The sequence below is a fragment of the Salvelinus fontinalis genome, chromosome 34, assembly GCF_029448725.1.
Source record: "Salvelinus fontinalis isolate EN_2023a chromosome 34, ASM2944872v1, whole genome shotgun sequence".
In the NCBI taxonomy this organism is placed as follows: Eukaryota; Metazoa; Chordata; class Actinopteri; order Salmoniformes; family Salmonidae; genus Salvelinus; species Salvelinus fontinalis.
Window position 1 is genome coordinate 37,366,373 of NC_074698.1, and position 27,658 is coordinate 37,394,030.

The 27,658-nt window shown below is 41.3% G+C and overlaps 3 protein-coding genes across 7 annotated transcripts in view; 2 read left to right on the top strand and 1 right to left on the bottom strand.

Annotated features, from left to right (window-relative positions):
* Positions 1–9,965, top strand: part of tnrc6c1 (trinucleotide repeat containing adaptor 6C1) — a 78,949-nt gene extending 68,984 nt beyond the window's left edge. For all 5 annotated transcript variants that reach the window (XM_055898621.1, XM_055898623.1, XM_055898624.1 and 2 more), the window contains one exon: positions 97–9,965. In XM_055898621.1, coding sequence (XP_055754596.1) covers positions 97–472 — 376 coding nt within the window. In that variant the 3' untranslated portion in view covers positions 473–9,965. The remainder of the gene's footprint in view (positions 1–96) is intronic.
* Positions 7,237–12,583, bottom strand: LOC129833812 (uncharacterized). Its single transcript, XM_055898626.1, has 4 exons — positions 12,249–12,583; positions 11,630–11,992; positions 10,897–11,000; positions 7,237–10,677 (listed from the first exon to the last, which is right to left on the bottom strand). The coding sequence occupies exons 1-4, from the start codon at positions 12,328–12,330 to the stop codon at positions 10,465–10,467; spliced, it is 762 nt and encodes a 253-aa protein (XP_055754601.1). The 5' UTR covers positions 12,331–12,583; the 3' UTR covers positions 7,237–10,464.
* A 2,919-nt stretch (positions 12,584–15,502) lies between these two features.
* LOC129833813 (sterile alpha motif domain-containing protein 9-like) lies at positions 15,503–26,744 on the top strand. Its single transcript, XM_055898627.1, has 3 exons — positions 15,503–15,553; positions 16,827–16,864; positions 17,431–26,744. The coding sequence occupies exons 2-3, from the start codon at positions 16,840–16,842 to the stop codon at positions 22,077–22,079; spliced, it is 4,674 nt and encodes a 1,557-aa protein (XP_055754602.1). The 5' UTR covers positions 15,503–15,553; positions 16,827–16,839; the 3' UTR covers positions 22,080–26,744.
* Positions 26,745–27,658: the final 914 nt, after the last annotated feature.

Here is a 27,658-nt window from a genome sequence, read left to right on the forward strand (position 1 = left end):
AACAGTATTTATAGCATCACACGTGGTGTATGAGAATGGCCACTTCAACAAGGCTAACTAAATAACACCTCTCTGTTTGTCTCTCTTCCTGTCCAGGTGCGTTCTGGGTAACACCACCATCCTGGCAGAGTTTGCTGGGGAGGAAGAGGTCCAGCGCTTCTTTGCACAGGGCCAGCAGCTAGCCTCAACTACCAGCTGGCAGGCTGACCCAGGCGTCAATCAGACGCGGATGGGCGGTTCCGGGCCCAGATCCTCGCACCCCATTGGCCATCCCCACTGGAACTCTGGTGGCAGCAGTGGCGGCATGGGAGGAGGTGGAGCCAAGACGGGCGGAGACCTGCTGTGGGGGGGCGTGCCCCAGTACTCCAGCCTATGGGGACCGCCCAGCGGAGAGGAGGGGCGGGTCATGGGGAGTCCTACTCCAATCAACACGCTGCTGCCTGGGGACCTGCTGAGCGGGGAGTCCATGTAGGACCACGTCACAGAGCTCCATGCTAGAAAAAGGAGGAATGGAATACTACACAGGAATACTACACAGTACTACATATATACATATATATATGTATACAGACAGAAGAGCAAAAACCAAGCAGATCAATGTGGTGATAATCAGTGTGGGTGGGATGATCGAGGGACAGACTTGAGGAGGACAAGGTGACTCTTCTGTGTCCACGCTGCTCACCCTCTTCCAATGTTTCTGTTTGTTTAAAAGAAAACACGTCATTTTAGATTTGTTCGGCGAGAGGCTCGGGTTGCAGTGTTTTAAGTTGGGACTTTGGGAAAAGCACGAGTATGTCTTTGACTCAAACAACAAAGGAAGAGAAACATTTGAACTTTACTCTGAGAACTATTTGTCATGTGAAACGTGTATTTTAGACTAACTACTTCAAACAACGAGCTGCCATCTTCAAAACTCCCATAATCCCTTGCTGCCTGACAGCAGTCAATCCACACCTCAGAGAAACCATAGATACACATCATTCCCAAAGCCCATCCCCTTCCTGTCGGGAAGGTTCCAGAACTTTCTACCAGTCCGAAATTTCTCTTGTTTGTTTTTTCTCAGCACTAATTACTAGCCTTAACCTCCCTCCTGGCCTGGTTCCCCTCCTTTATTCACTGATTCTCACTCACTCTGTACTTACTGAAGAAAACGTACTGAGAATTGCACACTCATTTCTGAGCCAGCGAAAACCGAGGGGAGAGGATGTGCTTGTAAGAGACTGAGGCCACAGCAGCTCTCAACTGGAAGCCTCGGCGGTCACAAGCATATTATTCAGTCCCCACCACTCTTAAAGGGATTGATGATGCAAACGCAAAAGATCTTCGCCTTGTTCATTTTAAAGCCATTTTTGTCATGGAGTTTTGTTTCCCCGAACCATTCGCAAAATAAGCGAAGAGAAATATGACTCCAGTGTGTGAATATTTCCGGGGGCGTGTGTTTCCATGCGTGTATGACCGTCTTGTTGAAGTCTAGTAACCACTGCTCTATGGAACTGTAACAAAACACTTTTGAAATGCACCTCAACTCATTTAAGGACGAACTTGTGGTCTGGTTCCCCCCTTTCTGTGACTGCGGAAGACCTCAGTCATTACCGTGGTCCACTAATCTCTCCTTTACACCAACACACCATTTCAAGTGACGTGCAATATAAGCCACAGACTACTCTCTACTACCGTCCACCCCAAGTACTCAAAGGGTTTCTCTCACAAACCTCTTTCAAGAGCAGAGACAAAATCAGCAAGGACTCTCTATATCCATCCTCCCTGGGTGTGTGAGCTGGCTGGACCCACTTATCCGTGAAACACAAGGATATACAACAAGCACTTGTTATTCAGTCTTGGACTAGGTCTTTCTAATCCAACCGCACACAACAGTGACTGACTAGAGGGGCACAGGGGTAAGGAAGGGGGTGTATGGGGCATTATACCAAAACGAGACTTGTTCCTTATCTACCCACAAGACGAAACCATGCATTTTTTTCTTTCCATTGTTGTATTTGGTACAAAAAAGTATGGAACAAATCTATAACTGCTTTCTAAAAAGAGGTGGTTTATCATAGCACTTAGCAAAGAGCAGCATGCTCCTTCACTTCAATGCCAACGAATCAGAAGAGGAGAAGCGTGTGACACTGAAAAACTCGAGAGAAAAAACTCAAACAAAAAAAACAAGCAATCTACTACGACGTGGCTTCTCCGTAACTCTTTATGAACTGTAACACAGATGTGAAACTATTTTCAGTTTTCATATTATTTTTATTTTAAACCTTCCCTTTCTCGCGGTCTGTGTGTGGTACCAGGAAAGTTTCTGAAATGGTAGCAAAATGAAGGGATGGAAAGAAAGAATGAAAGACTTTGGGCACTATCGGGTGTGAGACCCCGAAGCACTCGCCTGTTTTCCCTTTCACTCTATCAAAGTAAATATCACTGTTACATGACTGAAAATCTTTAGCCTTGTTCTCTGGAGACGCAACTAGATGCTGCGGCAATGTTCTGTGGATGGATTCTGCAGGGGGATCGCCATTTTCTCTCTATCTCTCAACCTTTTTCACAAGCCCTGCCAACCTGTATGATCGTGTGGCCGTTGAGTGCCTGCCTGCTGCGGAGGGGGTGGACTTCATAGAAGCTCCACACCAGGCCTCTGCAGCAGCTCTCACCCCACCTTCCCCTCTCCCTCCCTGGGGAGCCTCACAGACTGGTTCCCTCAGGGACCTCCCGGGCCTCTGGTGCCCAAGAGCAGCTGTCAGAACTGTCCGATTCGTATTAACTACTACTACTGCGCCAGCTTCTGTTGTTTCATCACCTCCACTCTATCCCTCTCTCTTCTGTTGTTCATCACCTCCACTCTATCCCTCTCTCTTCTGTTGTTCATCACCTCCACTCTATCCCGCTCTCTTCTGTTGTTCATCACCTCCACTCTATCCCGCTCTCTTCTGTTGTTCATCACCTCCACTCTATCCCTCTCTCTTCTGTTGTTCATCACCTCCACTCTGTCCCTCTCTCTTCTGTTGTTCATCACCTCCACTCTATCCCTCTCTCTTCTGTTGCTCATCACCTCCACTCTATCCCTCTCTCTTCTGTTGTTCATCACCTCCACTCTATCCCTCTCTCTTCTGTTGTTCATCACCTCCACTCTATCCCTCTCTCTTCTGTTGTTCATCACCTCCACTCTATCCCGCTCTCTTCTGTTGTTCATCACCTCCACTCTATCCCGCTCTCTTCTGTTGTTCATCACCTCCACTCTATCCCTCTCTCTTCTGTTGTTCATCACCTCCACTCTATCCCGCTCTCTTCTGTTGTTCATCACCTCCACTCTATCCCGCTCTCTTCTGTTGTTCATCACCTCCACTCTATCCCGCTCTCTTCTGTTGTTCATCACCTCCACTCTATCCCGCTCTCTTCTGTTGTTCATCACCTCCACTCTATCCCGCTCTCTTCTGTTGTTCATCACCTCCACTCTATCCCTCTCTCTTCTGTTGTTCATCACCTCCACTCTATCCCTCTCTCTTCTGTTGTTCATCACCTCCACTCTATCCCTCTCTCTTCTGTTGTTCATCACCTCCACTCTATCCCTCTCTCTTCTGTTGTTCATCACCTCCACTCTATCCCTCTCTCTTCTGTTGTTCATCACCTCCACTCTATCCCTCTCTCTTCTGTTGTTCATCACCTCCACTCTATCCCTCTCTCTTCTGTTGTTCATCACCTCCACTCTATCCCTCTCTCTTCTGTTGTTCATCACCTCCACTCTATCCCTCTCTCTTCTGTTGTTCATCACCTCCACTCTATCCCGCTCTCTTCTGTTGTTCATCACCTCCACTCTATCCCGCCCTCTGTCTCTCATGCAAGGATCACTTTAGCCAGAGATGGAGAGGTTTTTGAATCGTGTTAAGTTTTCTTTGGTTTAATTTTTTTGGTTTATTTTCATTTCTGGAAAAATCGCCAGAGTTATTTTAGTTTTTGTCAAACTTGCTGTTGTTGATGTTTGTTTTATGATGATTACAATGATTTTTATGGATGTTTTTTCGACGGCTCCATGCAGTGTTCAGCTGCTCTCCTGTCCCCTGCTCTTACTGCTCGTAAGCAGAAACTAAAATACTTCTGGTTCGACGCGCACCTCAGCAAACGCAGCCCACCACAGGAATGTTATGGATACGGACACTGCAGATCTCAGTGGGGGTGGTTCATTTGGTGTGGTTGTTGGACAGTCAGTGTTTTGGTTCAGGAGCGGACCTGATGGTTCTAATGTATAGTCAGATCAGGTGTGAGATTCAGAGGGTATCTATCTACCCGGCCTGCCCTGCTCCCCCTCTCTCACAGCCTCTGCTGCCCAGCCCACCCTCTCTCCCTTCCCATCCCCATGTTGTTCTCTCCACACACACACACATCCTCCACTCCAGTCAGGCCTCGCTCACACTGGTGCTTTATTTTCCATAGGCTGTCTAGGAGCTTTCTGGCAGAATGAAAAGACAGACTCCTATACCACTATCCCTCTCCGTCAACCTGAATACCATATAAACTGACGCAGCACTCGATTTCTATGCAAAGACAGAGGTTCGCGCTCAGAACCATCAACCATCAGTCCACCAACCATCTGCCAATTGTCTAACCCCCTCCTTTCCACCCTCCCGGCATTTTTTCATACCAGCCAGCACTAGGCAGACTCCAAACTACCCTCCCCACTGCTCCATCACCATGGTGTCTTTGTAATTCAGTCTCAATGATATCCCTCATACATACACACCTCAGGAGGACCACTGAGTAGACTGCGTTCCCCTGTTGGCGCTCTAGCATTGTGTAAAGTACATCTGTAAAGTACAGTTGTTCATTGTGATGATTTCAAGAGCTTTTAGATAACACTAATAATGACCTGCTGAGTGGTATGAGAAGTATGAGTGGTGGGGATGGGGGTTTCTGGGAGTCCTTCCTCATGTGTCATGTGCCAACTGGACTAAAATATATACTTCAGCCCTGCCATTTACCATTGAGTTGTATCTGCTGTCAAATGAGCCTTCAATTCCCATGATTCAGTTGTTTTGAGACTACATTTCTGCCTGAATCCTAGACTTAAAGGCACATGGTCATGGAGGAATGTGGGGTGGGAGGAGGGGGTGATATTTGGGCCAGGACATATGAGGCAGTCCCTTGTCCCAGCTATCAAAAGAAAACAGGCAGTCTGTGTGTACTGTTGATGGGTCACATCGGGTACACCTTTTATAAAACCAAAAACATGTTATCTTTTTTGGGGGGGTTAACAAAAAGTAGAAACTAAAGTACAAAAAAAAGTGTTTAAAAAAGTCCTAAAGTATGTTTTTTGCTGTGCACTCCTTGGCTGAGAGGCCTCGTTCTCTCTGCAAGCCTTTTCCCCCCCAACTGTGGCACTCTGACTGGGGCTACCTTCTGGAACGCTATATCGATGGTGTTCATTTCTGACCTCCAGCCTCGAGTGCACCACCCACAGAACAGAACATTGCCACAGATCTGGGTTTTTGGGTTAGGGTCCAGGTGGGGCCCACCGCATCAGCAGGGCCAGGACACACCTCACAGTTTTGTTGTTCGGTACCAAGTCTTAAAAGGGGAAAGGCCCTCTTCCAAGAGTTGTTTTTCGTACTCGTCGTTGTCGTGTGACATTAGCAACAATCACTAATTGCCTGTTTCTGAAAAAGCTGAATTGTTTTGCTCCACGCTGGGCTCCCGAGGCTACAGACTGGAATAGGGTCACAAAAAAGGGATTGGGGGGTCAAGTCTCAGAGGCGTCCCAGGATTCTCTGTGCAGCACCAGCACTGAGAGACCACCTGTCACTCTACCCCCCCACCCCTACCCACCAATATACACCATGGATGACTGGTGTAGGAAGTCAAGAGAATCTCCCTTTTTAAATCACTCAAAGGCAACTGGAGTTTAAGCAAAGTATGCTTCTCAATCATGGACCAGAGTAGGTTCTGGGGTAGGGACCCCATTTCAAGAGGAATACAAAAAAACGTATCTTTCTCAAGGGCCTGGGTTGAATATGCACATGCTAGTTTATATACATGTATACATCCAAGTGTGTATATATGTATACAGCTAGGTTTCTCTTTCCACTTGACCCTAAGCCCGCTGTCTCTGCCCCAGGTCCAACCTTACCCCTATGTATTCTCCTTCTCTGTATATTTCACAGAAGATAAATATAATATTAACATATCAGAGTAATACAAAAATAAAGAATACAAATACTTGAATCAAAAGAAGCGCCAATATTGTAATGTGAACACTTTGTAATCATTTTGTCTCGTTCATACACTTCCTGGATATTTGAGAACATCTGTTCTGAGTGAACTAAATTAGAAAAAGGAGGATTGTTGAAAAACAAAGATTGGTATAAAAAAAGGCTAAATGACATCTGTTGTATCTGAGTGTTTGCACAAGGTTGCCTGTACTGTATGGTTCATGTATGGATGGATGTGTCTGTTTGACAGACAGCGTGTATGAGGTTTCAAACGATTGTGAGCCTGTGATTTACAGCGGGAATTATCTCCGCTTATTCATTTTATTTCTATTCAGTATATTAGTTTTACGTTTTATTTTTGGCTTATCAAAAGTATATTCTGATGTTTATTGTTATTAGACTCTAGCGTTGCACTGAGTGTCAGCCCTCCCCTCAAGCTAATCGAACAACGCCAGATAAAGTACTGGGGGCAGACGGCGACTTCACGTGTAAATGTTTACTCAAGGACTTAAGAAAATAAGTGTTTTTAATCTGTAATATGTTTATCTACCTTGTAGTGGCTTTCATTGTGGAATAATCCAAGAAAAAATATGGATTATTAATTATAAGTATTGCACCATTTTTTCAGATTATAAACTTAAAAAGTATAGAAAAGCAACAAAAAAAAACAAATATTGAAAAAAAAACATTACAAAAAAAGTATTTTTGAAGATCTGTGGCCATAGTTTGGGTAGAGAGACTTGTAGCTCTCCCTGTCTATTCAGGGAGAAACCGAAGGATAAGACATCAGAAGGAGGGTTGGTTACAAGGCTCACTTCAGAGGTGCCTACCTTTTTGGTTTGTTAGCTTTCGTTCAGTTTCATTTTTGTTAAAATCTCATGTTATGTTTGCTTGTTTTCTGCAAGGCCACTGACGGTTTACAACCATTTTTGTTTTTTTGAAGTTCGAGGAAAAGGAATTAACTGTATGAAAATATTGGAAAAACACAAGAAAATGACAAATACTTCCATTTTAAAAAGAATAACAAAAACACTTTACAGAATGAAGATTTTAATATTGTGCTACTTTCAGAACTCTGGGATCCAACAGTGTTGTCATGTTATATTTGACATTTGACATATTTGTTCTATGTTGATTTCATGGACTATCTAAAGCCTGTGCATTTTTATTGATTACATTTTTCCTTTGTAAAAAGAAAAAAAAATACATAATTGCTCACTATCTTGCACACAAAGTGGATCTTGTCTCAGGAAGGCCAGGGTTCCAACTCCACTCCATTTTAATGTATGGAAAGAAAAGAAAAAAAGCACTGAAAAACTTCAGAAAGAGAGATTTCAGAAAGAGAGAAAATATCCTTTGTTTTTAAATCCGTAGCAGTTTACAGTGCCTTCAGAAACTATTCACACCCCTTGACTTTTACCAAATTTTGTTGTTACAGCCTGAATTTAAAATGTATTAAATTTAGATTTTTTTGGGTCACTGGCCTACACACAATACCCCATAATGTCAAAGTGGAATTATGATTTTCTAAATTTGACAAATTTAATAAAATATTAAAAGCTGAAATGTCTTGAGTCAATAAGTATTCAACCCCTTTGTTATGGCAAGCCTAAATATGTTCAGGAGTAAAAAATGTGCTTAAGTCACACAAGTTGCATGGACTCTGTGTGCAGTAATAGTGTTTAACATGATTTTTGAATGACTACCTCATCTTTGTACCCCATACATACAATTATCTTTAGTCAGCAGTGAATTTCAAACAGATTCGACCATAAAGACCAGGGAGGTTTTCCAATTCCTCGCAAAGGAATTGGTAGATGGGTAAAAAAAACACACAAAAAACAGGCATTGAATATCCCTTTGAGCATGGTGGTTATTAATTACACTTTGGATGGTGTATCAATGCACCCAGTCAATACAGAGATACAGGCGTCCTTCCTAACTCAGTTGCCGGAGAGGAAGGAAACTGCTCAGGGATTTCACCATGAGGCCGATGGAGACATTAACAGTTACAGCGTATAATGGCTGTGACAGGAGAAAACTGAGGATGGATCACTAACATTGTAGTTAGTTCACAATACTAACCTCATTGACAGGGTGAAAATAAGGAAGCCTGTACAGAATACAAATATTCTGAAACATGTATCCTGTTTGCCACAAGGCACTAAAGTAATTCTTCAAAAAATGTGGCAAAGCAATAAACTTTTTGTCCTGAATACAAAGTGTTATGTTTGAGAGTACCACCCTCCATATTTTCAAGCAGTGATGGCTGCATCTTGTTATGGGTATGCTTGTAATCGTTAAAATCCTACAGGAAAACCTTGTTCAGTCTGCTTTCCACTAGACTAGACACTGGGAGAGACGAATTCACCTTTCAGCAGGACAATAACCTAAAACACAAGGCCAAATCTACGCTGGAATTGCGTACCGTGAATGTTCCAGAGTGGCCGAGTTAGTTTTGACTTAAATCTGCTTGAATGGCAAGACCTAAAAATGGTTGTCTAACATTGATCAACAAACAATTTGACAGAGCTTGAAGGATTCTGAAAAGAATAATGGACAACTGTTGCACAATCCAGGTGTGGAAAGAGACTTACTCAGACTCAAATGTGATTCTAGCATGTATTTACTCAGGGGGTTGAATACTTATCTAATCAAGATATATTCATGTTTTATTTTTCATGATTTTTGTACAAATATTAGAATTTTTCGTACACTGAGATTAGAGAATTATGTGTAGATCATTGCCAAAAAAATTACAGTTAAATCCATTGTAATCCCACTAAGTAACAACAAAATGTGGGAAAAGTCAAGGGGTGTGAATACTTTATGAAGGCACTGTACATATTAACCAAATAATGGACTTTAAATGAACTTTTAAAAAATGGAGTGCTTTATATACATTTTATTAAAATTGCTTTACATTTAAAAACAAAATTATCATTTGATTTTGATTGTATTTTCTTAGATGTCCTGTCCTGACTGAATAAGGACCATTGTGCATTACTCTGTCTTTCCTCTGTCATTCTCTCTTATGGCGGGTATTAAAGAACAGGGGAAAAAACTGACGTCGCATTTATTTGGAGGATGTTTTTAAAACTAGCTGGTTGTAAAGGATCATGATCTATGCACACGTTGGGGGGGGGGGGGGGACTTTGATTGGTACAAGGCACATTTTATGCAGGGGTTTTGGGATCCACTGTTTTTATTTGGTTGGGTAGGCCTACCCCCCCCACCCCAAGACCCCAACATCCGGCTTCCTTAATTCAGATTGACATCGCGCTACATGGCCATGCTGTATTTTCAGATTGACCTCGCGCTACATGGCTATACTGTGTATTCAGATTGACCTCGCGCTACATTGCTATACTGTGTTTTCAGATTGACCTCGCGCTACATTGCTATACTGTGTATTCCTAAACCAATGAGCGTCTTACTCTTTAGCACTGTGCCCGTCACCCCCAAGGCTATCTGTATGTTCTGTCGTGTCATTCAATTATTTTGTTTTTGTTGGGATGATGGGTGGGACGGGGATTTGGGGTTAGGGCTGCTTTTTGCCTTTTTATTTTTGAAATATTAAGGAAAAATGTCTACTGAGATTTAAAGAAAAGTCAGTGGCTTGTAATGATTTATTTTCTCTGTATCTCTTTCTCCTCATAGAATGTGATTGTTAAATGACATGCACCGAAAACAATGTTTTCATGAACTATGGAGCTTCTTTCAAACTATTAATAAAGTTGCAGTTTTTTCTGGTCTGTTAAAGGGTGTTGTGGTCAGTTCTTGATGTTGGTGTTTGTCAATTAGTTTGCAGATTGGAGTTTTCTCTATTAGATCCTGTTCTGAGGGCAGCTGTGCCATAAGGGCATCACCACTAGTACACCTATACAGACACGGCGACCTATGTACTATACAGGCACGGTTTCCTATGTACTACACAGGCACGGTGACCTATGTACTAGCTCTGTAAGTCTTTTCCATTCTCATCCTGTAGGTGGGTTTGTTGAGCAACCATAGTTGGGTGACTCTTTGACACTAGAAAAGAGAGGTGAGGTGGGACCAATAGTTTATGATCTTGCACACACTTGAAAAAGCAATGACATCAGATCCGGTAGAGTCAAACTCTTTCCCACCACCTGTCAGAGTGGGTTAGAACATTTATATCTACATCTGAAACTCTGCTACTCTTATTTTTGCCATCAGTGTCCACTCCCCTTTTAAAAAACATTAGGGGGGCATGACACGCACCCTCAGCGTGGTTCGCTCAGGGCTTCAGAGTGATCTTTCGGGGGCTGGCGTAGTGGTTCTCCTGTGCTTGTCTGGCCTGGGGGTTGGTGTACACCGGGGACTCTGTTTCCTCCAGGTGTGTAGGCACAGGATGGTTATTTTGGGAACTTCCAGCTCCTCGACACCCACTGTTCATTTCCTCATAGAGGGGGATGGGGGCTTGTGTTTTATGACGTTTTCTCAGCTTAGCCTGAAACGGATATGAGGTATACTATTATACTGACAAATGTACTCATGACTTTATACCTGAGTAAAATTAGATGTGGAAACAATGTTCATCATGTGTCTGAAAATAAACTGAAGTAATTCTGAGAGTAACAGTGAGGACTGCCCCTTCCTTTAGATTTCCACATTAACATGCTTGGTTGTGGCATATGGTTGTAAGGTTCAGGTTGATTAGGCTACTTACACACTCTGCTGCACACAGCCAGATGAGGACGAGGAGAAGCAGGCCAGCTGCTGCAGAGATGGCGTAGATCAGTGGGGGGTAGCTGGAGCACTGACACACGCTCTCTGCACAATCAACACCCACACACTTTTATCCAAATACATAGTAAACATAAATCCGGGACACTCCAATTAGTATGATATGTTTTGTATGGTTTAGGGCTTAAGGTCAGGGGAAGGGTTAGCTAACATGCTAAGTAGTTGCAAAGTAGTTAAAAAGTAGTAAGTAGTTGTAAAGTTGCCCGTGATGGGATTCGAGACTGCCTTCACGGTAAACGCTGCATATCTCGGCTCAATCTGAAATGACCTTTACATTTATATCGCGGAATCTGTAACACTTCAGCTTTACAAATTGAATAAAGCGCTAAATCAAGTTCAGAATACAGAGTATCTGTAGACACATCTCCGCCACAACTTCATTTCATTGATCTCCACCACAACGAATAGCGGGGTGAATAGCATTCTTTTCTCATGCTTAAATTTAAGGTCAGAATACGTGGAGATAACAGTGCATAAAAAGGGAATTACGTTCCATTTACTTGCATTCAACTCGGGTCTGAATTCCCCCCAATGAGAATGTGGACACATAGGATGAACAGGGCTTAAAGCCGTCACTCTCAGTAACTCTCCAGTACCACGGTTGGTGACCATTGATAGTTCCTTCTCAGTGCTATAGCCAAATCATGATTACGTACCTGTCCCTTCAACAAACAGGAAGAATTCCAGACTGCCGGAGACTGTTCGGCCAGAGGGGTCCGCTGTGTAGACAAACTCACAGATGTACAGGCCTGTGTCTGTGCGCTGTAGACGGGCTATGGTCACGTTGAGCAGGTCAGAGTTCAATCCGCCTGTGACCTTCAGACGATCTTTGTACTTCCAGTTAACCCTCATCGTCCCGGGACTCCGGTCCTTGGCCATGAACAGCACCTCCCTCTCAGGCCGGACACACCTGTGGGTCAGGTAGAGACTGACAGGGGCTCCACCTGTCTGCTCAGGTGTACAGGAGAGATCCACTGACTGCCCCTCTGACCCCTTTATGTACATCACCTCCTGACGGGCTGGAGAGACGGTTGTGGGTTAGTAATGGTGATGGACTAAAACTCATGCAAGTTACTCATAACCTCCATTATGTATTAATGATAACCTTTTGGTATTTGCAGACGATATGATTGAATGGATAAATGAACATCAAATATATTTTATTTTCCATCAAAGCCAAACACAACTTTTGTGTTCCTAAAAAACAGAGTTTTAACATCAGTCCCCAGAGGAAACCCCTCAATGGAAGTGCTGCAGCAGAAATTCACCACTTACCAATGCTGATCATCAGTGTGAGAATGAATATCCAAATCAAATACCAGCTGGTCCTCATGATCCACTTTACCTGCTCTAGCATATCATCCTAGTGTTGAAGCATGTGAGGAGGACTGTGTCCTGTAGGCTACTAAACTGTGAAGCTCTGCAGTTATGCATTGTGTACATGTATAGTCCTCCCACCTATGAGCTCAGCACAGGAAGAAGACTTGAAAGCCCCAACTGTCAACAATCTAGATGAAAACATTTGAGGAAACAGGACTATATTTGTTGAATGGCTGTGAGCACATGCAGGAAACTGAAAACTGCTAACTCAAATTCACTTCTGAAAGCGCAGTGTGGTATAACTTGTATGTGCAAATTGAATTCCAGCCTAAATATTGATATTTGGGTAACATTTACATGGAGGTTGTCGTGTCTTTACTATCATTAACTGAAGACTTAGTTTTTATCAAAGATTCTCTGTAATTATTATTACGCGATTAAACTGTCTTCTGATGAATGAATTCTTCTTTACCTCACGTTAGTCTTAAATTGTTGGTTATCTGCACGAACCCAGTTTTCACTATGAGTCATCCATACATCAATTTTCTTAAATCATTTATTTATTAACTAACTAAACAATCACAGAAGTGCACACAAACAAACAAAGTAAATATGGTTACAAGAAATGATGGGGGAATGTGCCCTAGTGGGCTAAACCGGCATGGCGGCTTGTTAGACAAAAGAGGAGTGGGGGTCACTACAGAGTTGATAATTATAACAATTGAAATGCTAATCCTTTGCACATGAACGCTCACTCATTCGGGAACAATTGCAATCAATATATATATTTACACTCAGTGTGTCGTCGGGGTCTCTGTTGAAAAGTTTGTTTCTGTCGGAGAGTTTGTCCGCCCTCTTTGTCGTGGTTAGAATGGATAGTTCAGAGTGACATTCATCGTGGTTAGAATGGATAGTTCAGAGTGACATTCATTCATGTCGTTATGGATAGATGTTTCGGCGGTTGTCGGTCTTCGCGTTCAATGATACCGAATTCCTAGCTGCAGACTAGTAATTAATATCAAAGACTCGATAGTCTAACAGTTTAACCACGTGGGATGGTTAAAAGATTCAGCAGTCTGGTCTCAAACCTTGGACCTCTCGTTATCGAGGTAAGCTGGTCTGCAGCCTTTATCCTCTCGTAATTGAGAGCAACATGGTCTGTTGATAGAAAACCCAGGTGGGGTTTTATTCGGAACATCGAAAAGGGCGGTCATGACGCCCGGTCAAATCAAATCAAATTGTATTTGTTACATACACATGGTTAGCAGATGTTAATGCGAGTGTAGCAAAATGCTTGTGCTTCTAGTTCCGACAATGCAGTAATAACCAACAAGTAATCTAACCTAACAATTCCACAACTACTACCTTATACACACAAGTGTAAAGGGATAAAGAATATGTACATAAAGATATATGAATGAGTGATGGTACAGAACGGCATAGGCAAGATGCGGTAGATGGTATAGTGTACAGTCTATACATATGAGATGATGCCCCTGGGGGCGTGCCAAGGACTTAGTGAAACTTTTTAGGGAATTGGAGTTTCCTTCATTAAACAGTGCAAAATCACATTACACAATTTCACAAACAGTTCCATCCTCACTCATTCATATTATACAACAATTAGATGTTAGCCTCATATCTGAGGCTATTATATAAACAGCGTTATGGTAATGTGGCCGTATTGTCTCCCATGAGTTTCACAAAATTGTACCAAACGGACCAGTTCGTAGCTGGATTCTTCACCGATCTTTTATACCTTCTCCAGAACATAAATGTTGTTCGGACCTCAAGTTCTGTGAGGTGGAAGAAATTCCTTTGTTCTCTTCTATGAAAACTCTACTCTCTCTCTATACTGTGGCCATGAGGAGATAATCTCCTCCAGGAATTTACGACCTCTCTCTGACCACAGCAGCCTGGGTGTAGGAGACAGGGAGAGGGGGGTGGGGCTTGCTGTACCCAAAGAGGGCAACGTCGTGACAAGGTATACATAACACCTTATGAAACCAATCATAACACCTTTATGACAGTTTCAATATCATGCATAACAACCTTTATAACACATGTATTCAACATCATTTATAAGGAGTTTTCCAAATGAAACTCCCTTTAAATAAAATTGTATTCATACGTTGTAAAATTGAAATGTGTATCTTTACTGTCACTGTACCAAAACTCCTTACACAATATTCAAGCAACAGGCTGGGAGCAGCACAGAGCCACAATGGCAGTAAGAGATGGCAGCAGCCCCGGGTTTAGTATATTTCAAATACAAGACATAGCTGTGCTTGATTGATCTTGCCTGGTGCACTCTAGTCTTGTTTATATTGTGGGAGGCAACCCGTCTGCCTAGGGAGACTAGGCGAGCTCCACTGACTAATCATTGGAATAGCCCCAAAAGTGCAAACCCCACATGTCTAAGATTTTAAATACTATCTGACCCCAGGTCTGGATGGCACCTGAGTAATTGTTTACCATTGTAATGTGTTAGTAAGCCATCTATAGCTGCGACCTGAAGACTAGCTCCACAAACTAATGCCTATCTCAGCAGGCTAACACAATGTTGTGGTGTGCAGGAGACCTGGGCTTCAACCCATCCTCTTAGTAACACCAGTAACCATCTGGTTACTCCCACCAGATTTTTTTACTAAAATAACCTTTTGTACTTGAATGAAAAGGGACTTCTTTTAAAGAGCCCTTATAGGCCTAATGCAATTGAAGAATGACCCAGTTGTTTCTTTAAGTTTCTATTTCCTGACGTTTCTTTCCTGAAGTTTTGATTTCTTGAAGTTTTGATTTCCTGAAGTTTTGATTTCCTGAAGTTTTGATTTCCTGAAGTTTTGATTTCCTGAAGTTTTGATTTCCTGAAGTTTCGATTTCCTGTTCAGCACAACACTCATAGTTTCAGTGTTATAACTGTTGCAACAGAATTAACTCATTAAGTACCATATCTGATTGGAGAGAAATACTTTATGACAATATGTATCAAACCGTTAAATAAGTGTATGCACCAGAGATAAGATAGTTATGTTCATTATTATTCAATACATTGTCAGCCCCATAACATCACACTTACTCTTTAAAAGTTAAAAAGGACAGACTTTATTCAAACGCATGGGAGGCATTAGGACAAAGTGCATGTCTGTGTGGACTGCCCTTGCAGAAGACACACCCTGTTGCTATGCCCGGAAAATAAAAGCAACCACACTGTCAAGTAGTCACTTCATATGGTGAATACCACTTCAGCCGTCAATTTCAAGGTGAGCAGAATGAAATGTACTTAAACATTGTGGAACATTTGTATTTTGTAAGAAGCTAATTGAATGGCATAATAATCATAAAGGCTTTTAAAAGTACAATGTGATTTAGTTGTGGATTCAAAAGTGTTTAATTACTAAGATTATCACAATCTACAACGTTACCATTAAACATTGCCATTTCATCTCTAGAATCTCTGTATAAAACCAATACATTTTTAATGACTCACTATTTAACTTTATTCAGCTATTAAGAATGATATCTGCATGAACTTTTAGTGAACAACATTTTGTTACGATTGCACAGAATTTAAGGTATTTATATATAAAATATAGAAACAAGAACTGGAATTGAATTGTTTATGATTTGGAATCTGGACTCAGAAATGTTAACTGTCGTTCCTTAATGTTTTGTTATGCAAATGATAAAAGGTGTGTAGAGAAGAGTCATTGAACTCCTGCAGGAATTATAGGGTGAGAAACACATGCAATTACATGTGTTTCAAACTTTTAAATTAAGTTCATATACTTCCAACTAATGAAAGTTAAACATAGAACATTTTATTTTAAAGAGGAAGTTCTGAGGTTCCTGGTTGAAGTTATTGTCAAAGCTGACAAACCTGTCTTTGAACAATACTGCGCTGAATATATGATATATATTCATGTATGAACTTGATATTCAGAGGGGCACCCATCTGAATCCCCGTTTACACCTTGTGCTAACATGTGGTTCTTGTGTTCCTATCAAGGTGACCCACTCACTTTCTGATCAAGGTTTCTTGTTTCTACACATGGTATTTTATATGTTTATTAGCCATCCACCTTGTTTACAGTGTGACTTGATTTCCTGATCCCTCCCTATATGCAAATTATTTAAAATAAATTGTTTCAAAATAATTATTATTTTATGTTAATACAATTAATGATGCCTTAGGTCAAAGGTGCCACCTGTCAATGATTTTAGAGGGGGTATAATGATGATTTAAATTGTTTGATCATCCAGTAAGATATCCAGATACAATACCTCTAATTACCTCCTAAGGAGGTCAGGAAGATCTGATCACAATCAGTTATTTTAATCATCTACACCTGTCTAAAAATCTAAATGTGGACAAGATGATGACACACAATGCATGTTAGCACCAGGTTTAAACAGGGCTTGAATGATTTCATTGTAAATAATTTGCCAAGTGCAAAAAATAAGGCTTATTGAGATCAACGATTCATTTTTCACTTTTGCCTTGATAACCCTTCCTTTTATTTTCCTCTCTCAAAGATGCCGAAATGAAATGACATGCAGTGTCTATAAGATGGGTGAGTCAGATGCATCAAACTGTCAAATACTTTTATACTGTGTGTAGTTTTACAGAACATTGAATGAATATCAGTGAAATTTGGATTCTGTTTCTGATCAATTCTATACATTAAGTAGAGATTACCTAGATACGTTTAGCTCCAAGTTTCATCCATTTTAAATTATTGGCCAAAGTTTTATAATGACCTGGAATAAGAAAAGAAAAACGTAATGTGTCAAAGTTCTTAAGCCTAGTCATGAAATGTAATGAGAGAGGAATGGCTATTATCCATCATCTGATGAATGTTTAAATATAAGTATGTAAACCGGCTATGTTGTTCATTCATGAATTGAGATGGCTTTTGCGTCCCTCTCTTTGCAACCATGAAAAACACTTTAAAATTACAAATAGTTACACATTCAATGGATCGTTATTAATTATTTTCTGACTATTATTTGTATTTATTTAATTTTAATTCACTACCTGAACTGACGAAATTGAAAATAGAATTCACCCCAACCCTGATGCAAATATTGATATACCATGAACATTAAGTCTTACATGGGTGAGTATTATTTTTTACAGAGTGGAAGGAATTACCATGTGGCGAATGGACAGAATCCCATGTGAGCTCCTGGTTAAAATCCATTGGAGTGAAAGAGAAGTACATTCTGAAACTGTATGAAGAGGAGGTTACAGGACCTGCACTAATTCAGTTACAGGAAAAGTATCTACGCGATACAATTGAAATGAAAGGCGGCCAAATCCAACTAATGCTGCACAAACGAGATGAACTTTTGAAGCCAGTACCACAAAAAACAAAAGCAGTCAGTAGCACACAGAGAGATAACAGCAATGTTGAATCTAGTGCTGTTTTCACACAAGAATCTAAAGACAAAGTTTCGAGATCCAGTGAAAAAAGTGAAAGTAGACTCGTTTCCATACCAAATGAAGGTGAACCAAAATCGGGCGGTGCATCTTTTCCGCTTTGTGACTTTCGAAAATTTGATGACATTGACAAAGAATTCAGATATGTCAAAAACAAAGTGCTTCCACCAGAGACCGGAATTGAAGACATTATTGTTCCATGCCATGAATACAAGTCACTGGAAATTTCCCACAAATTAGAACCACAAAAACTCAAGGTCAAAGTTGCAAGTGAGGTGCTCAGATTTGCATGTGCATGCATGAATATGCGGTCCAATGGCACAATACACTTTGGGGTTATGGATAAAGTTAAAGGAATCTACAAACATGGTGAAATCATTGGAATACCAGTTGAAAACCAAGATTTATTTGTGGATGCATTGGACTACATTGAAAAGAGCTTCAGAGGATCAAACCATCAGTGTGATGCCAGGAAATGCATAAGGAACCCAAAGTTCATTGAGGTAATTGACAAGGAGGCCAGTGAAACAAACTGGATCATTGAATTTGATATTGTCCCAAAGGCAAAAATGGTAAAAGGCAAACTGTACAGTGTCACTATTCCAAAGTTCAGCGAAAAAGCCAACAAAGTAATCTATGAGGAGAAAGCCACCTACCACAGAGTAGGGGCTAACACACCCCGCATATCAGAGGATGGCCTAATTCATTTCATTCAAGGCCTGAGGGACAAAGATCAACAGAGGGAGGAGGCTGAACTCTCAGACAACCAAACAGCTTCTGACTGTAGAGAGGATCAGAAGAGAAAACTCTCCATCCTCCTCACATGTGGAAAAAAGTACATGGATGACTCACTGTTCTACATCATCGTGACAAACAAACTTCAACAAGAACATCTTGAGAACATCAACTTCTTGACTCACATGAATATATTTTGTGTGTTTGACTTTGACCCAGATTCTAAGACATCGGGTCTATGTCAGAAATATAAAGAGCACCATGCCACAAACCTTCATTTTCTGCATGACTATGCAAATGATAGTGGGGTGAGGACCACTGACTTCATAAACCATTTGAAGCTCTTTGATAAACCAAGCTGGATTTTCTGCAATGGGCGAAGCGATTACCTTGGAGATGAGAAACCTTGTGATGAAAAAACCTGGATGAAAACCAAAAAAAAGCTACTGAAAAGGGCAGTGTCCGTCATCTGCAATGACATCCTTCCTAAAGGGTCATTTGTGGTGCTTTTCTTGCTCATGTCTCAGGTCGAACAGCCACTTGTTGATACATTCCATGAATTCTATGCAGAAATGAATGGTCATGAGGACTTGGCTATCATTTCAGAGTCCAAAGAGAACTACAAAAAGTGGTCGAGCCTTGCCCAGGTATCTTGTAGCATGACTGCACTCAAAGAGATCAGTATTGTTGAAATGCCACTGAGTCATGTTGATGCCACTGTTCAAACTATTCAGCCTACAGTTAGTCAACCCACAAGGCGCTTACCAGTCTTCAACAAAGGCTTGTGCTTCTTAAAGCCAGTTGAAGAGGATGAGATGAACTCTTTGGACATAGTCAGTGTTGACCAGTGTGATAACACAAAGGTGGAGATAATGTACCAAGACAAAATCAACACCATTGAGAAGTATTTCTATCAAGGTGGGAAGATAGACTGGATGAATTTGTGGCTTGCAGACAAAAATCTATGTGGGGAGGTCATCAAGCGAGACGCATACAAAGAAACTAATGAAATTCTGGAGAACATTGTACAGAGTAGTCGAGTCAAAAGACCCATCGAGACTGTGAATATATGTCACCATCCTGGCAGTGGTGGGAGTACAGTTGCACGACAGATCCTCTGGAGTTGGAGGACAAAATTGCGATGTGCAGTTGTTAAACAATCAAAAGAATTCACAACTGTGTGTGAACATGCAGAGCGTCTACGGGAATATGAAGAAAAAGACAAAATCAACTGTCTCCCTGTACTGTTGCTGTTGGAAGATTGCAATGGAGATTATCTGGATGACCTTAGGCGGGAAATAGGCAGCGCTATTGCAACAATGAAAATACGTGCCTCTGTCCTATGTTTCATCCTGCTCATCTGCAAAATGTCCCATGATCCAGAGAAGATGTGCCGAGCATTGCCGTCTCAGACCGTCGCTGTGACACACAAACTGACAGATGCAGAGAAGACTCTCTTCTCAAAGAAACTGGAGAAACTAAAGCTAGACTTCGAACCAGACTTCATTCTCACATTTGTACTGATGAGTGAGGGCTTTAAACCAAGCTACATTGAGGGATTTGTGAAAAAGCTGCTGGACAATATTGATCATTCATCTCTCATCACTCGGCTTATGAGATTTGTAGCATTGTTGAACTGTTACATTCATGACTCCTACATATCTGTGTCACACTGTGAGGCTTCCCTTGGCATAGATATGCACATGGATAAAATCCGTTACCATGCATTTCTAGACTGTCTCAGCGAACAAGCTAGACTTGTTTTCATACACCTTTCACCTTTCAAAGGAGAAAGTCCATTACACATCTCGTCCATTCGGATAATTCATCCACTGGTGGCAAAGGAAATTCTGAAGCAGCTCTCTACAACCTTGCCTCAAAGCACGATAGCAATGGATCTACTACAGGACAAAGTACTAATGAACCATAGGTTTGGCAAGGATGCATTTTGGAAGTTTATCCAAGTTCTCTTCATCAGACGCTACAAAAAAAGCAGAGGAGATCCTAAAGACAGTTCATTCTCTCCTCTGATTGAACATGTCAGCACTGAAACAGGAGGCATTCAAACGGCTGTTGATCTTTTGAAAGCAGCCTACACATCTTTAGGAAAAGATCCATTTGTTGCCCAGCAGCTTGCACGTCTGCTTTACACAAACACAAGATTCAAGGAAGCCCTACATTGGGCTGAAGAGGCAAAAAAAATCCTGCCATATGATACATTTGTCCTTGACACATTAGGACAGGTGTACAAGCGGTGGTTTTATCACATGCATGATACCCTTGACAAGCAAGAATTACTGCCTGAAAATGTTACTGAAATCATTGACACTGCTCTCAAAGGAATTTCTGCATTCCGCGAGTCAGAAAAAATACCCTTAAAAAAGACAGTCAGTCTGAACAGCTCCTACTATGGGGAAGTGGATGTTGGATGTAGACTGCTTCGACTCATATCATCAGTTGATGTTTTTTCAACCAAAGGTGGAAATTCTGAGCTGATGAAATATTTGCTGACTGACTACATACCACAGGCAGTTAAAAACCCTTGGCGGAGTTTCCACAGCCAGTTGAAAGGAATGCAAAAGAGTATTTACCATGCTCTTGAGTGCATTTCTGAAGACCTCAGTTACTTTCAGACAGACATCAGTGACGAGGAAGAGGAACTTGACACAAGAGAGCCTGAACAAGTACACAATCCAAGGAAATGGCTAACAAGGACGAGTGCTCTGTATGCTGGCTTTTTTTGTAATGTTTCTGATCTAGGCAACCCAATGCCTGACAACATTGATGATGAAATAGCCACTAATGCTAAAATAGCCAACCCATTCCAAAGACAAATGAAAATTTACAAGCTAGGAGGAGGAAACGTCACGTCCATCCTGTCATTACTTTATGATCAGAAAACAGAGAGATCTGCTAAAAAGCTGGAGGCAATAATTGGCATGTATCCAGAAAACCTCAAAAGGAATGACCTTGACCAGACAGAACTAGTCAACTTCATCTTTTGTCAGATAGCTCTTGCTTGTGCTTTACCTGGCTCATCAAAGCTGCTTTTACCTCAACAACTCCAAAATCTCAGCATGAGATTTAACACAGAGGGAAAAAACATTTCAACAGCTAGTGCTCTCTTTCTTCTCTTACTTCTGCTCTGGCCAGAGGAGCCAAGCAGAGAGAACACTAATCCAGCTCATAGCCAAGTCCTCATGTCAGCAATTGATGCCCTTCAGAGACTTTATGAGCTCAAAATTCAGCATGTTCCTCCAAGAAAGAGTAGAATAGCGACCCACTTCTTTCTTGGAAAGGCAAGGGGTCTGTACAAGATTGTCCACAAGGGTCTGATTGAAAAGCACATAAAAGGAAATCTCAGTGAAAGAAGAATGAAGTGGCTCGGAGGTGAGGTGTGGACAACCCCAGAGGTTGTACGATTGCTGAAACGTGTTGAAGGATGGACAGAAAATGGACACCTGTTTGTTCAGGGTACAACCAAAGGGAGCAAGATCAGGGTCATTCCACGGTATTCAGCCTCTCTACCAAATGCAAACGAAAATGTCACTTTCTACCTAGGCTTTTCTTTTGATGGGGTGCTTGCTTTTGACATTCAAGTTTTGGACTAATCTAACAGGTCTAAGGATTAATGCTACAAACAAAAAAAGCATTAATACAAAATATGCTCCCAAAGTGATCGCCTACTACATTATCTAAGAGCTGTTACGAGATATCACCAGTCAATAGGTGACACTGCTGTTTTATCTGAGTTTGGTATTCTATTGTAGCAGTGAGCCAAGTGAGGCACTGTTTCCTATGCACTGCATGGAGTTGTATGCATGCTACCTGATGATGCTGAAGTAAAGACACTTATGTGAACCATACCTTACTCTTGTATTGTATAATAAGTACATAAAACATGATGTCAGAACCAAAAGATATGTCCTCAACGGAGAAAAGCATTCTATGAAGGGCCTTGCCCACTAGCTAGCCAACAACGAACGCAAAGAAGAAACAAATGGTTAACCTGGCAATTCCTATATCAGAGCCCAAGGACATGAAAAGCGATATATATAATAACTGGACATTCTTTCGAGCACAATGGTAAAACTGTGAGATATCTACCCGTCTGGAAAATAAGGAAGAAAAGGTCTGCATAACAGTGATGGGAAAGGAATGCCACCTGTTACAGCGGCATCTGAATATGCCTGAAGCAGGGAGAACGGACCTGTAAAAAATGATTGAGGCACTACAGAAACACTTTGAACCATCCAGAAACGTAATCTTCGAGAGGTTCAATGCTTGTCAACAAAGTCAATGTGAAACAGTACAGCAGTACATTGCAAATCTGAGGAAGCTAGCAGACACGGGATTGTTGGCGCATTACGAGGGGAACTAATCCGTGACAGGCTTGTCATCGGCACTAAGAATCTTGGTGCGCAAGCATGCATGCTCCGAGAACTAGAGCTCACACTGAACAAAGCCACTGACGTGTCGTTCAAGTGAACAAGCACAAATGCAAATCAAGAAAAGGGGAGGAGGTAAACCAAAGACTGTAAAATAAATGATACTGTACCTCCCAGGAGCGATGTTCAGAATCAAAAGGCCAAATTTATGGTCACAGTTTACAGGGGTTATTAACAAAAATAGACAGACAAAAGACTCACCCAGTCATTACTGTAGTTCAGCACATGCCAAAGCCAAATGACGAGCATTCCGTGTCACCTGTAAAGCATGCCGCAAACAAAACCATTTTTCCAGAGTTTGTAAACAAGCAAACGTCAACTCAATCTAGTCGATGAATACAATGTGTCAGATGACCAAACAACAGAAGTGAATACAACAGCCTTGCCTATGCAGCAGCTACCAAGATGGATACATATTCCACTGGAAGAAAAGATTACAAAGGCCATACATTCCATGGACAATGACAAAATCATCACAAAAGAGCTAACAACGTGGATCAGCAACATGGTCGTCATTGAAAAGCCAGACAAACTACGAATCTGTATGTACACCCAGGGCATTCAACCTTACTGAGATTGCACTACCAGATGCCCACCATAGAATATATTATACCAGAGATATCCAACGTATTCTCAGTACTCAACACCAAAGATATCCATTGGCAATTCAAACTTGATGAAGCGAGCAGCTATCTAACAACTTTCTGGACACCGATAAGCAGGTATAGATGGCTGAGAATGCAATTTGGAATCAAGCCAGCAGCTGGAGAATACCAGCGCAGGCAGCGTGAAGCACTACAGGTACTAAAAGGAGTGAGTGTCATCGTAGAGGATATTCTACCCTATGGATGTGGCGGCACAAATGAGAAGAAGTGAGAACAAGCGACGGCAGATCCCAACAGAAACCACACAGCTCTCCTGCAGAGAGCCAAAGATATCAATCTGAAGTTGAACACAAATAAACTCAGGTTAAAGCTACCTAGTGTGCTGTAGCATGGGTCATCTTCTCACCACAGAGGGCCTTCGCCCCGACCCAGAGAAGACAACAGCTGTTCAAAACATACAGAGAGGGACCGACGTCAAGTCACTGCAGCGGCTGTAAGAGTGAAATATCTTGAAAAATCAAAAGGAAAACTCTGCACACTGCTGTTCATCCTTGCAGCTTATTTTATTGTTACAACTTTGCCCCTTAGATCTTCATGAGGCATCCATGACCGAAGGGTCGAAATGTTGTAGCAATAAAATCTCCTAGGAGCATGAACAGCAGTGTGCAGTGTTTTTATTTAGCATGAATTCACCTAGAACTCCAGCACCTACAAAGAAGTACCTGGATGTGGGTATGTTCTTCAGCTTTTGTTTGTGAACTATCTTCAAAATTCATGCCCCACCTATCTGATGTGTGGGAGTCGCATAGACGACTGATTGACAAGGACATTGAATGGACATGGCTACAACAGCATGACGCAACAGTTGGGACTATTAAACAGTTAGTCACACAACATCCAGTGCTTAACTAATACAACCTGAATGATGAAGTCACACTCCAGTGCGATGCCAGTGAGACAGGCCTTGGCGTAGCCCTTCTGCAGAAAGGACAACCTGAATGCATTTGCCTCGAGAACATTAATATGCACAGATTGAGAAAGATTGTCTCACCGTTGTTTTTGCATGTGACAAGTTTGATCAGTATCTGCATGGCAGGTAGTTCGTCACAAAGTGACTACACAAGCCACTCATGACAGCCTTCAAGAAATTCCTACTCACAGCACCCAAACGACAGCAGAAAATGTTGCTTAGGCTACAAAGATACCAGCTCCATGTGCAACACAAACAAGGCAAAGAACTACAAGCTGACTTCCTGTCCAGAACTGCGCAATCAATCCCAGAGCACAGTCAAACACAAACACCAGCCAGTCTACGCTATGGCCCTGGCCGAAACTGACCTGGAACAGGTGGATCACACCGTGATGTGAACATCTCAACTAAGACAAGAGTCACACTCAAATCAACAAAGGCTGGTCCGAAAGTTCAGAACCAAATAGCCTGTGAGTCACACTGAGAGATTTCTGGACACACAAAGAGGAGCGTATGTTTCTTTCGCGTTGCGAACAACAGATGTTGACCTGGTATGTAAACAAATCATCTGTGTCAAGAAACTATCAGTCTCATGATACCAGAATGGCAGGTGTCAATGGGAGTTTCCTGATATTAGTGTACACCTATATCAAGAAACTCCACGATATGCGGTCTGCAACTACACCATATTCTGTTTTCTGGCCATGGATTACGGAGGATGTAAAGCTCTTCATCAGCAAATGTGTCGCCTGCAACTCCATTGAGACAGCAAATGGAGACACTCTTCCCCACCAAATCCCTCCACTCCCATGGTCCAAGGTCAGAATGGACTCACATTCAGCAAAACCAACTACCTCATCATCGTGGATTATTACTCTGACTATTGGGAGCTGGACGAGCTGATTGACTCCCTCAGCCACCATCATTTAATTCTGCAAAAGGCAGTTCAGCAAACATGGCGTTGCCCACAATGTTGTCTCTGGGAATTCACCCCCCCCCCCTTTTTCCCGGAATGTATTTCCGTAAATGTGCTGATGAGTAGGTCTTTAGACACGTGATATCATCACCTTGCCATGAGATGTTGCCAGTCAATAGGTGGCGCGGCTCTTACGTTTATCTGAGTTTGGTATTCTATTGTACCAGTGAGCCAAGTGAGGCACTGTTTACTATGCACTGAAATGGTGTTGTATGCATGCTAACCGATGATGCTTAAGTTAAGACACTACATGAACAATACCTTACTCTTGTATTGTATAATCAGTACATTAAACAAGAGCTAGTAAATGTTTTGAAACAGTGATATTTTGAGATGACTAAGAAGTCATTTGTAAAAGCAGAGGGTTTTATATAAGTCCCTTTTTGAATAAAGTGCAAATATATAATGAAGACTGTTGTTGTATGTATAGCAATTCTTTACTGTCCATATATTACAAGCAGTTTTGTGTTTATGTACATGTAAATGTGTGTGTAGGTTCATGTATGTATTCAATGCACAGTACCTTGATTTGTTATCATTGAACCTTATCATCAATTAAAGGAATATAATGTTTAAAAGTAGCCTTTCCATGTCACTTAGCTAGCTTTTTATTATATAGTATACTAAAACCTCATGTACAGTGTCATGATGTGGCCCTTTCGTGGGTGTAGATCATGGCAAGCTGATTATGGCAAAATGGAATGAACTTTGAACTCTTATTCACTAAAGAAGAAGTTATACATCCTATAAGTCCAGTTATCAGCTGCAGCTGTAAACGTACGTGTCCTAGGAAAGGAGAAAATCTCTTCAGAACGACAGGGTACTACAACGTATTCCGATCTACCACACGACAACAGGGTACAACGTATCGACCAGAAATATTCTTCAAAGGACAAGGGCGATCTCTACTGGGCAAACCAGCCTTCCATCTTCGACCCATCTATCAAAGTGCAGCTCAGTGTAAATATATGTCTAACATTTTACTTTTCCGAATGGGAGATTGTTAGGGTGCATAAAATTCTGTATTTACGACAGCATAGCTTCACAAGGTGCAATAGAGACCCAATAATTTTGTTCCCCAGTCTTCCAGCTCTTTCATTCCAATACTAACCCCCTTTCTTTGTGTAACCAGCCGTCATATCGGTTTCATCCGCTAGGGACGTTTTCTTTCATGACATGATTAGTAATCAATGTATAATCCATCCTGTGTATATGTAATTCTGTGTGATTATTTAGGTATTTAGTTTGTTTATTTAGTAAATAAATAATTAAGCCAATTTTTGTATTGCTGATTCAACTTGTTAGCCAGGGTTCATGAAGATGACCAAGGATTTTACGATGTTCAGATGAGACTGAATAAGGTGACGATTAATAACTGACTGCTATTGATATAAAAGATCATCAGATCTTTAAGAGTGGTTTGGGGAGATAGTAGCTCTATATAAACGAATTATTCCGTGTTGCCCCGACTTCCTAGTTAATTAAATTTACGTGATTAGTTTAATCAGGTAATAATAATTACAGAGAATTGATGTGATAAAATAGCAAGTCTTCATTTAATCCATAGCCAGAGACACGACAACAGATATCTACTAAGTGTGCATGGAGTGCTGTTGGATACTCTATGGGAAAAATGAACAGTTTATGGTTACTCAGATGTAACACCTTATCTTGGAACCTATGTTTACTTCGGGTACTTAATAACTTATAATGTGTGGTGGACACATCTTACTTTATCCTAATATCATCAACCATATTATTTCCTATATCGCACTGTGAAAGTGTGAAATGTATACTGTATATTGTCTGTACCTGCAGTGTTGCAACACACCTTACTGTATCTTCTGGAAAAACATGTCATGGGTAAACACAATCATAACACTTGACATGGTTTATTACATTATTTACTTATTATTTACTTATCTAATCAATTCATATTGTTTTATTATTATTAAAAAGCTGAATATCCAGTTCATACAGAATAGGCTATTACCTAAAACAGGAATGAGTCATCTTGTCAGTTGTGCAGGTCACACCCTTAATTATTAGAGCGCTCTTCACACATTTTACAATTCAACATGAAATGATACTGTACACCACAGACTCTGGACTGGGAAAGGTTCAGGATACAGTTACTATTAACTGTTGTAAGAAAGATATTGATACAGAAAGAATAGTCCTACACATATCG

Coding starts and splice junctions, on each gene's coding strand:
- LOC129833812 (XM_055898626.1), bottom strand. CDS start 12,330: ATGCTAGAGCAGGTAAAGTGGATCATGAGGACCAGCTGGTATTTGATT. Junction 11,993..12,248: donor CACACTGATGATCAGCATTG/GTAAGTGGTGAA, acceptor CCGTCTCTCCAG/CCCGTCAGGAGGTGATGTAC. Junction 10,678..10,896: donor GGCTGTGTGCAGCAGAGTGT/GTAAGTAGCCTA, acceptor TATCCGTTTCAG/GCTAAGCTGAGAAAACGTCA.
- LOC129833813 (XM_055898627.1), top strand. CDS start 16,840: ATGACATGCAGTGTCTATAAGATGG. Junction 16,865..17,430: donor ATGCAGTGTCTATAAGATGG/GTGAGTCAGATG, acceptor TATTTTTTACAG/AGTGGAAGGAATTACCATGT.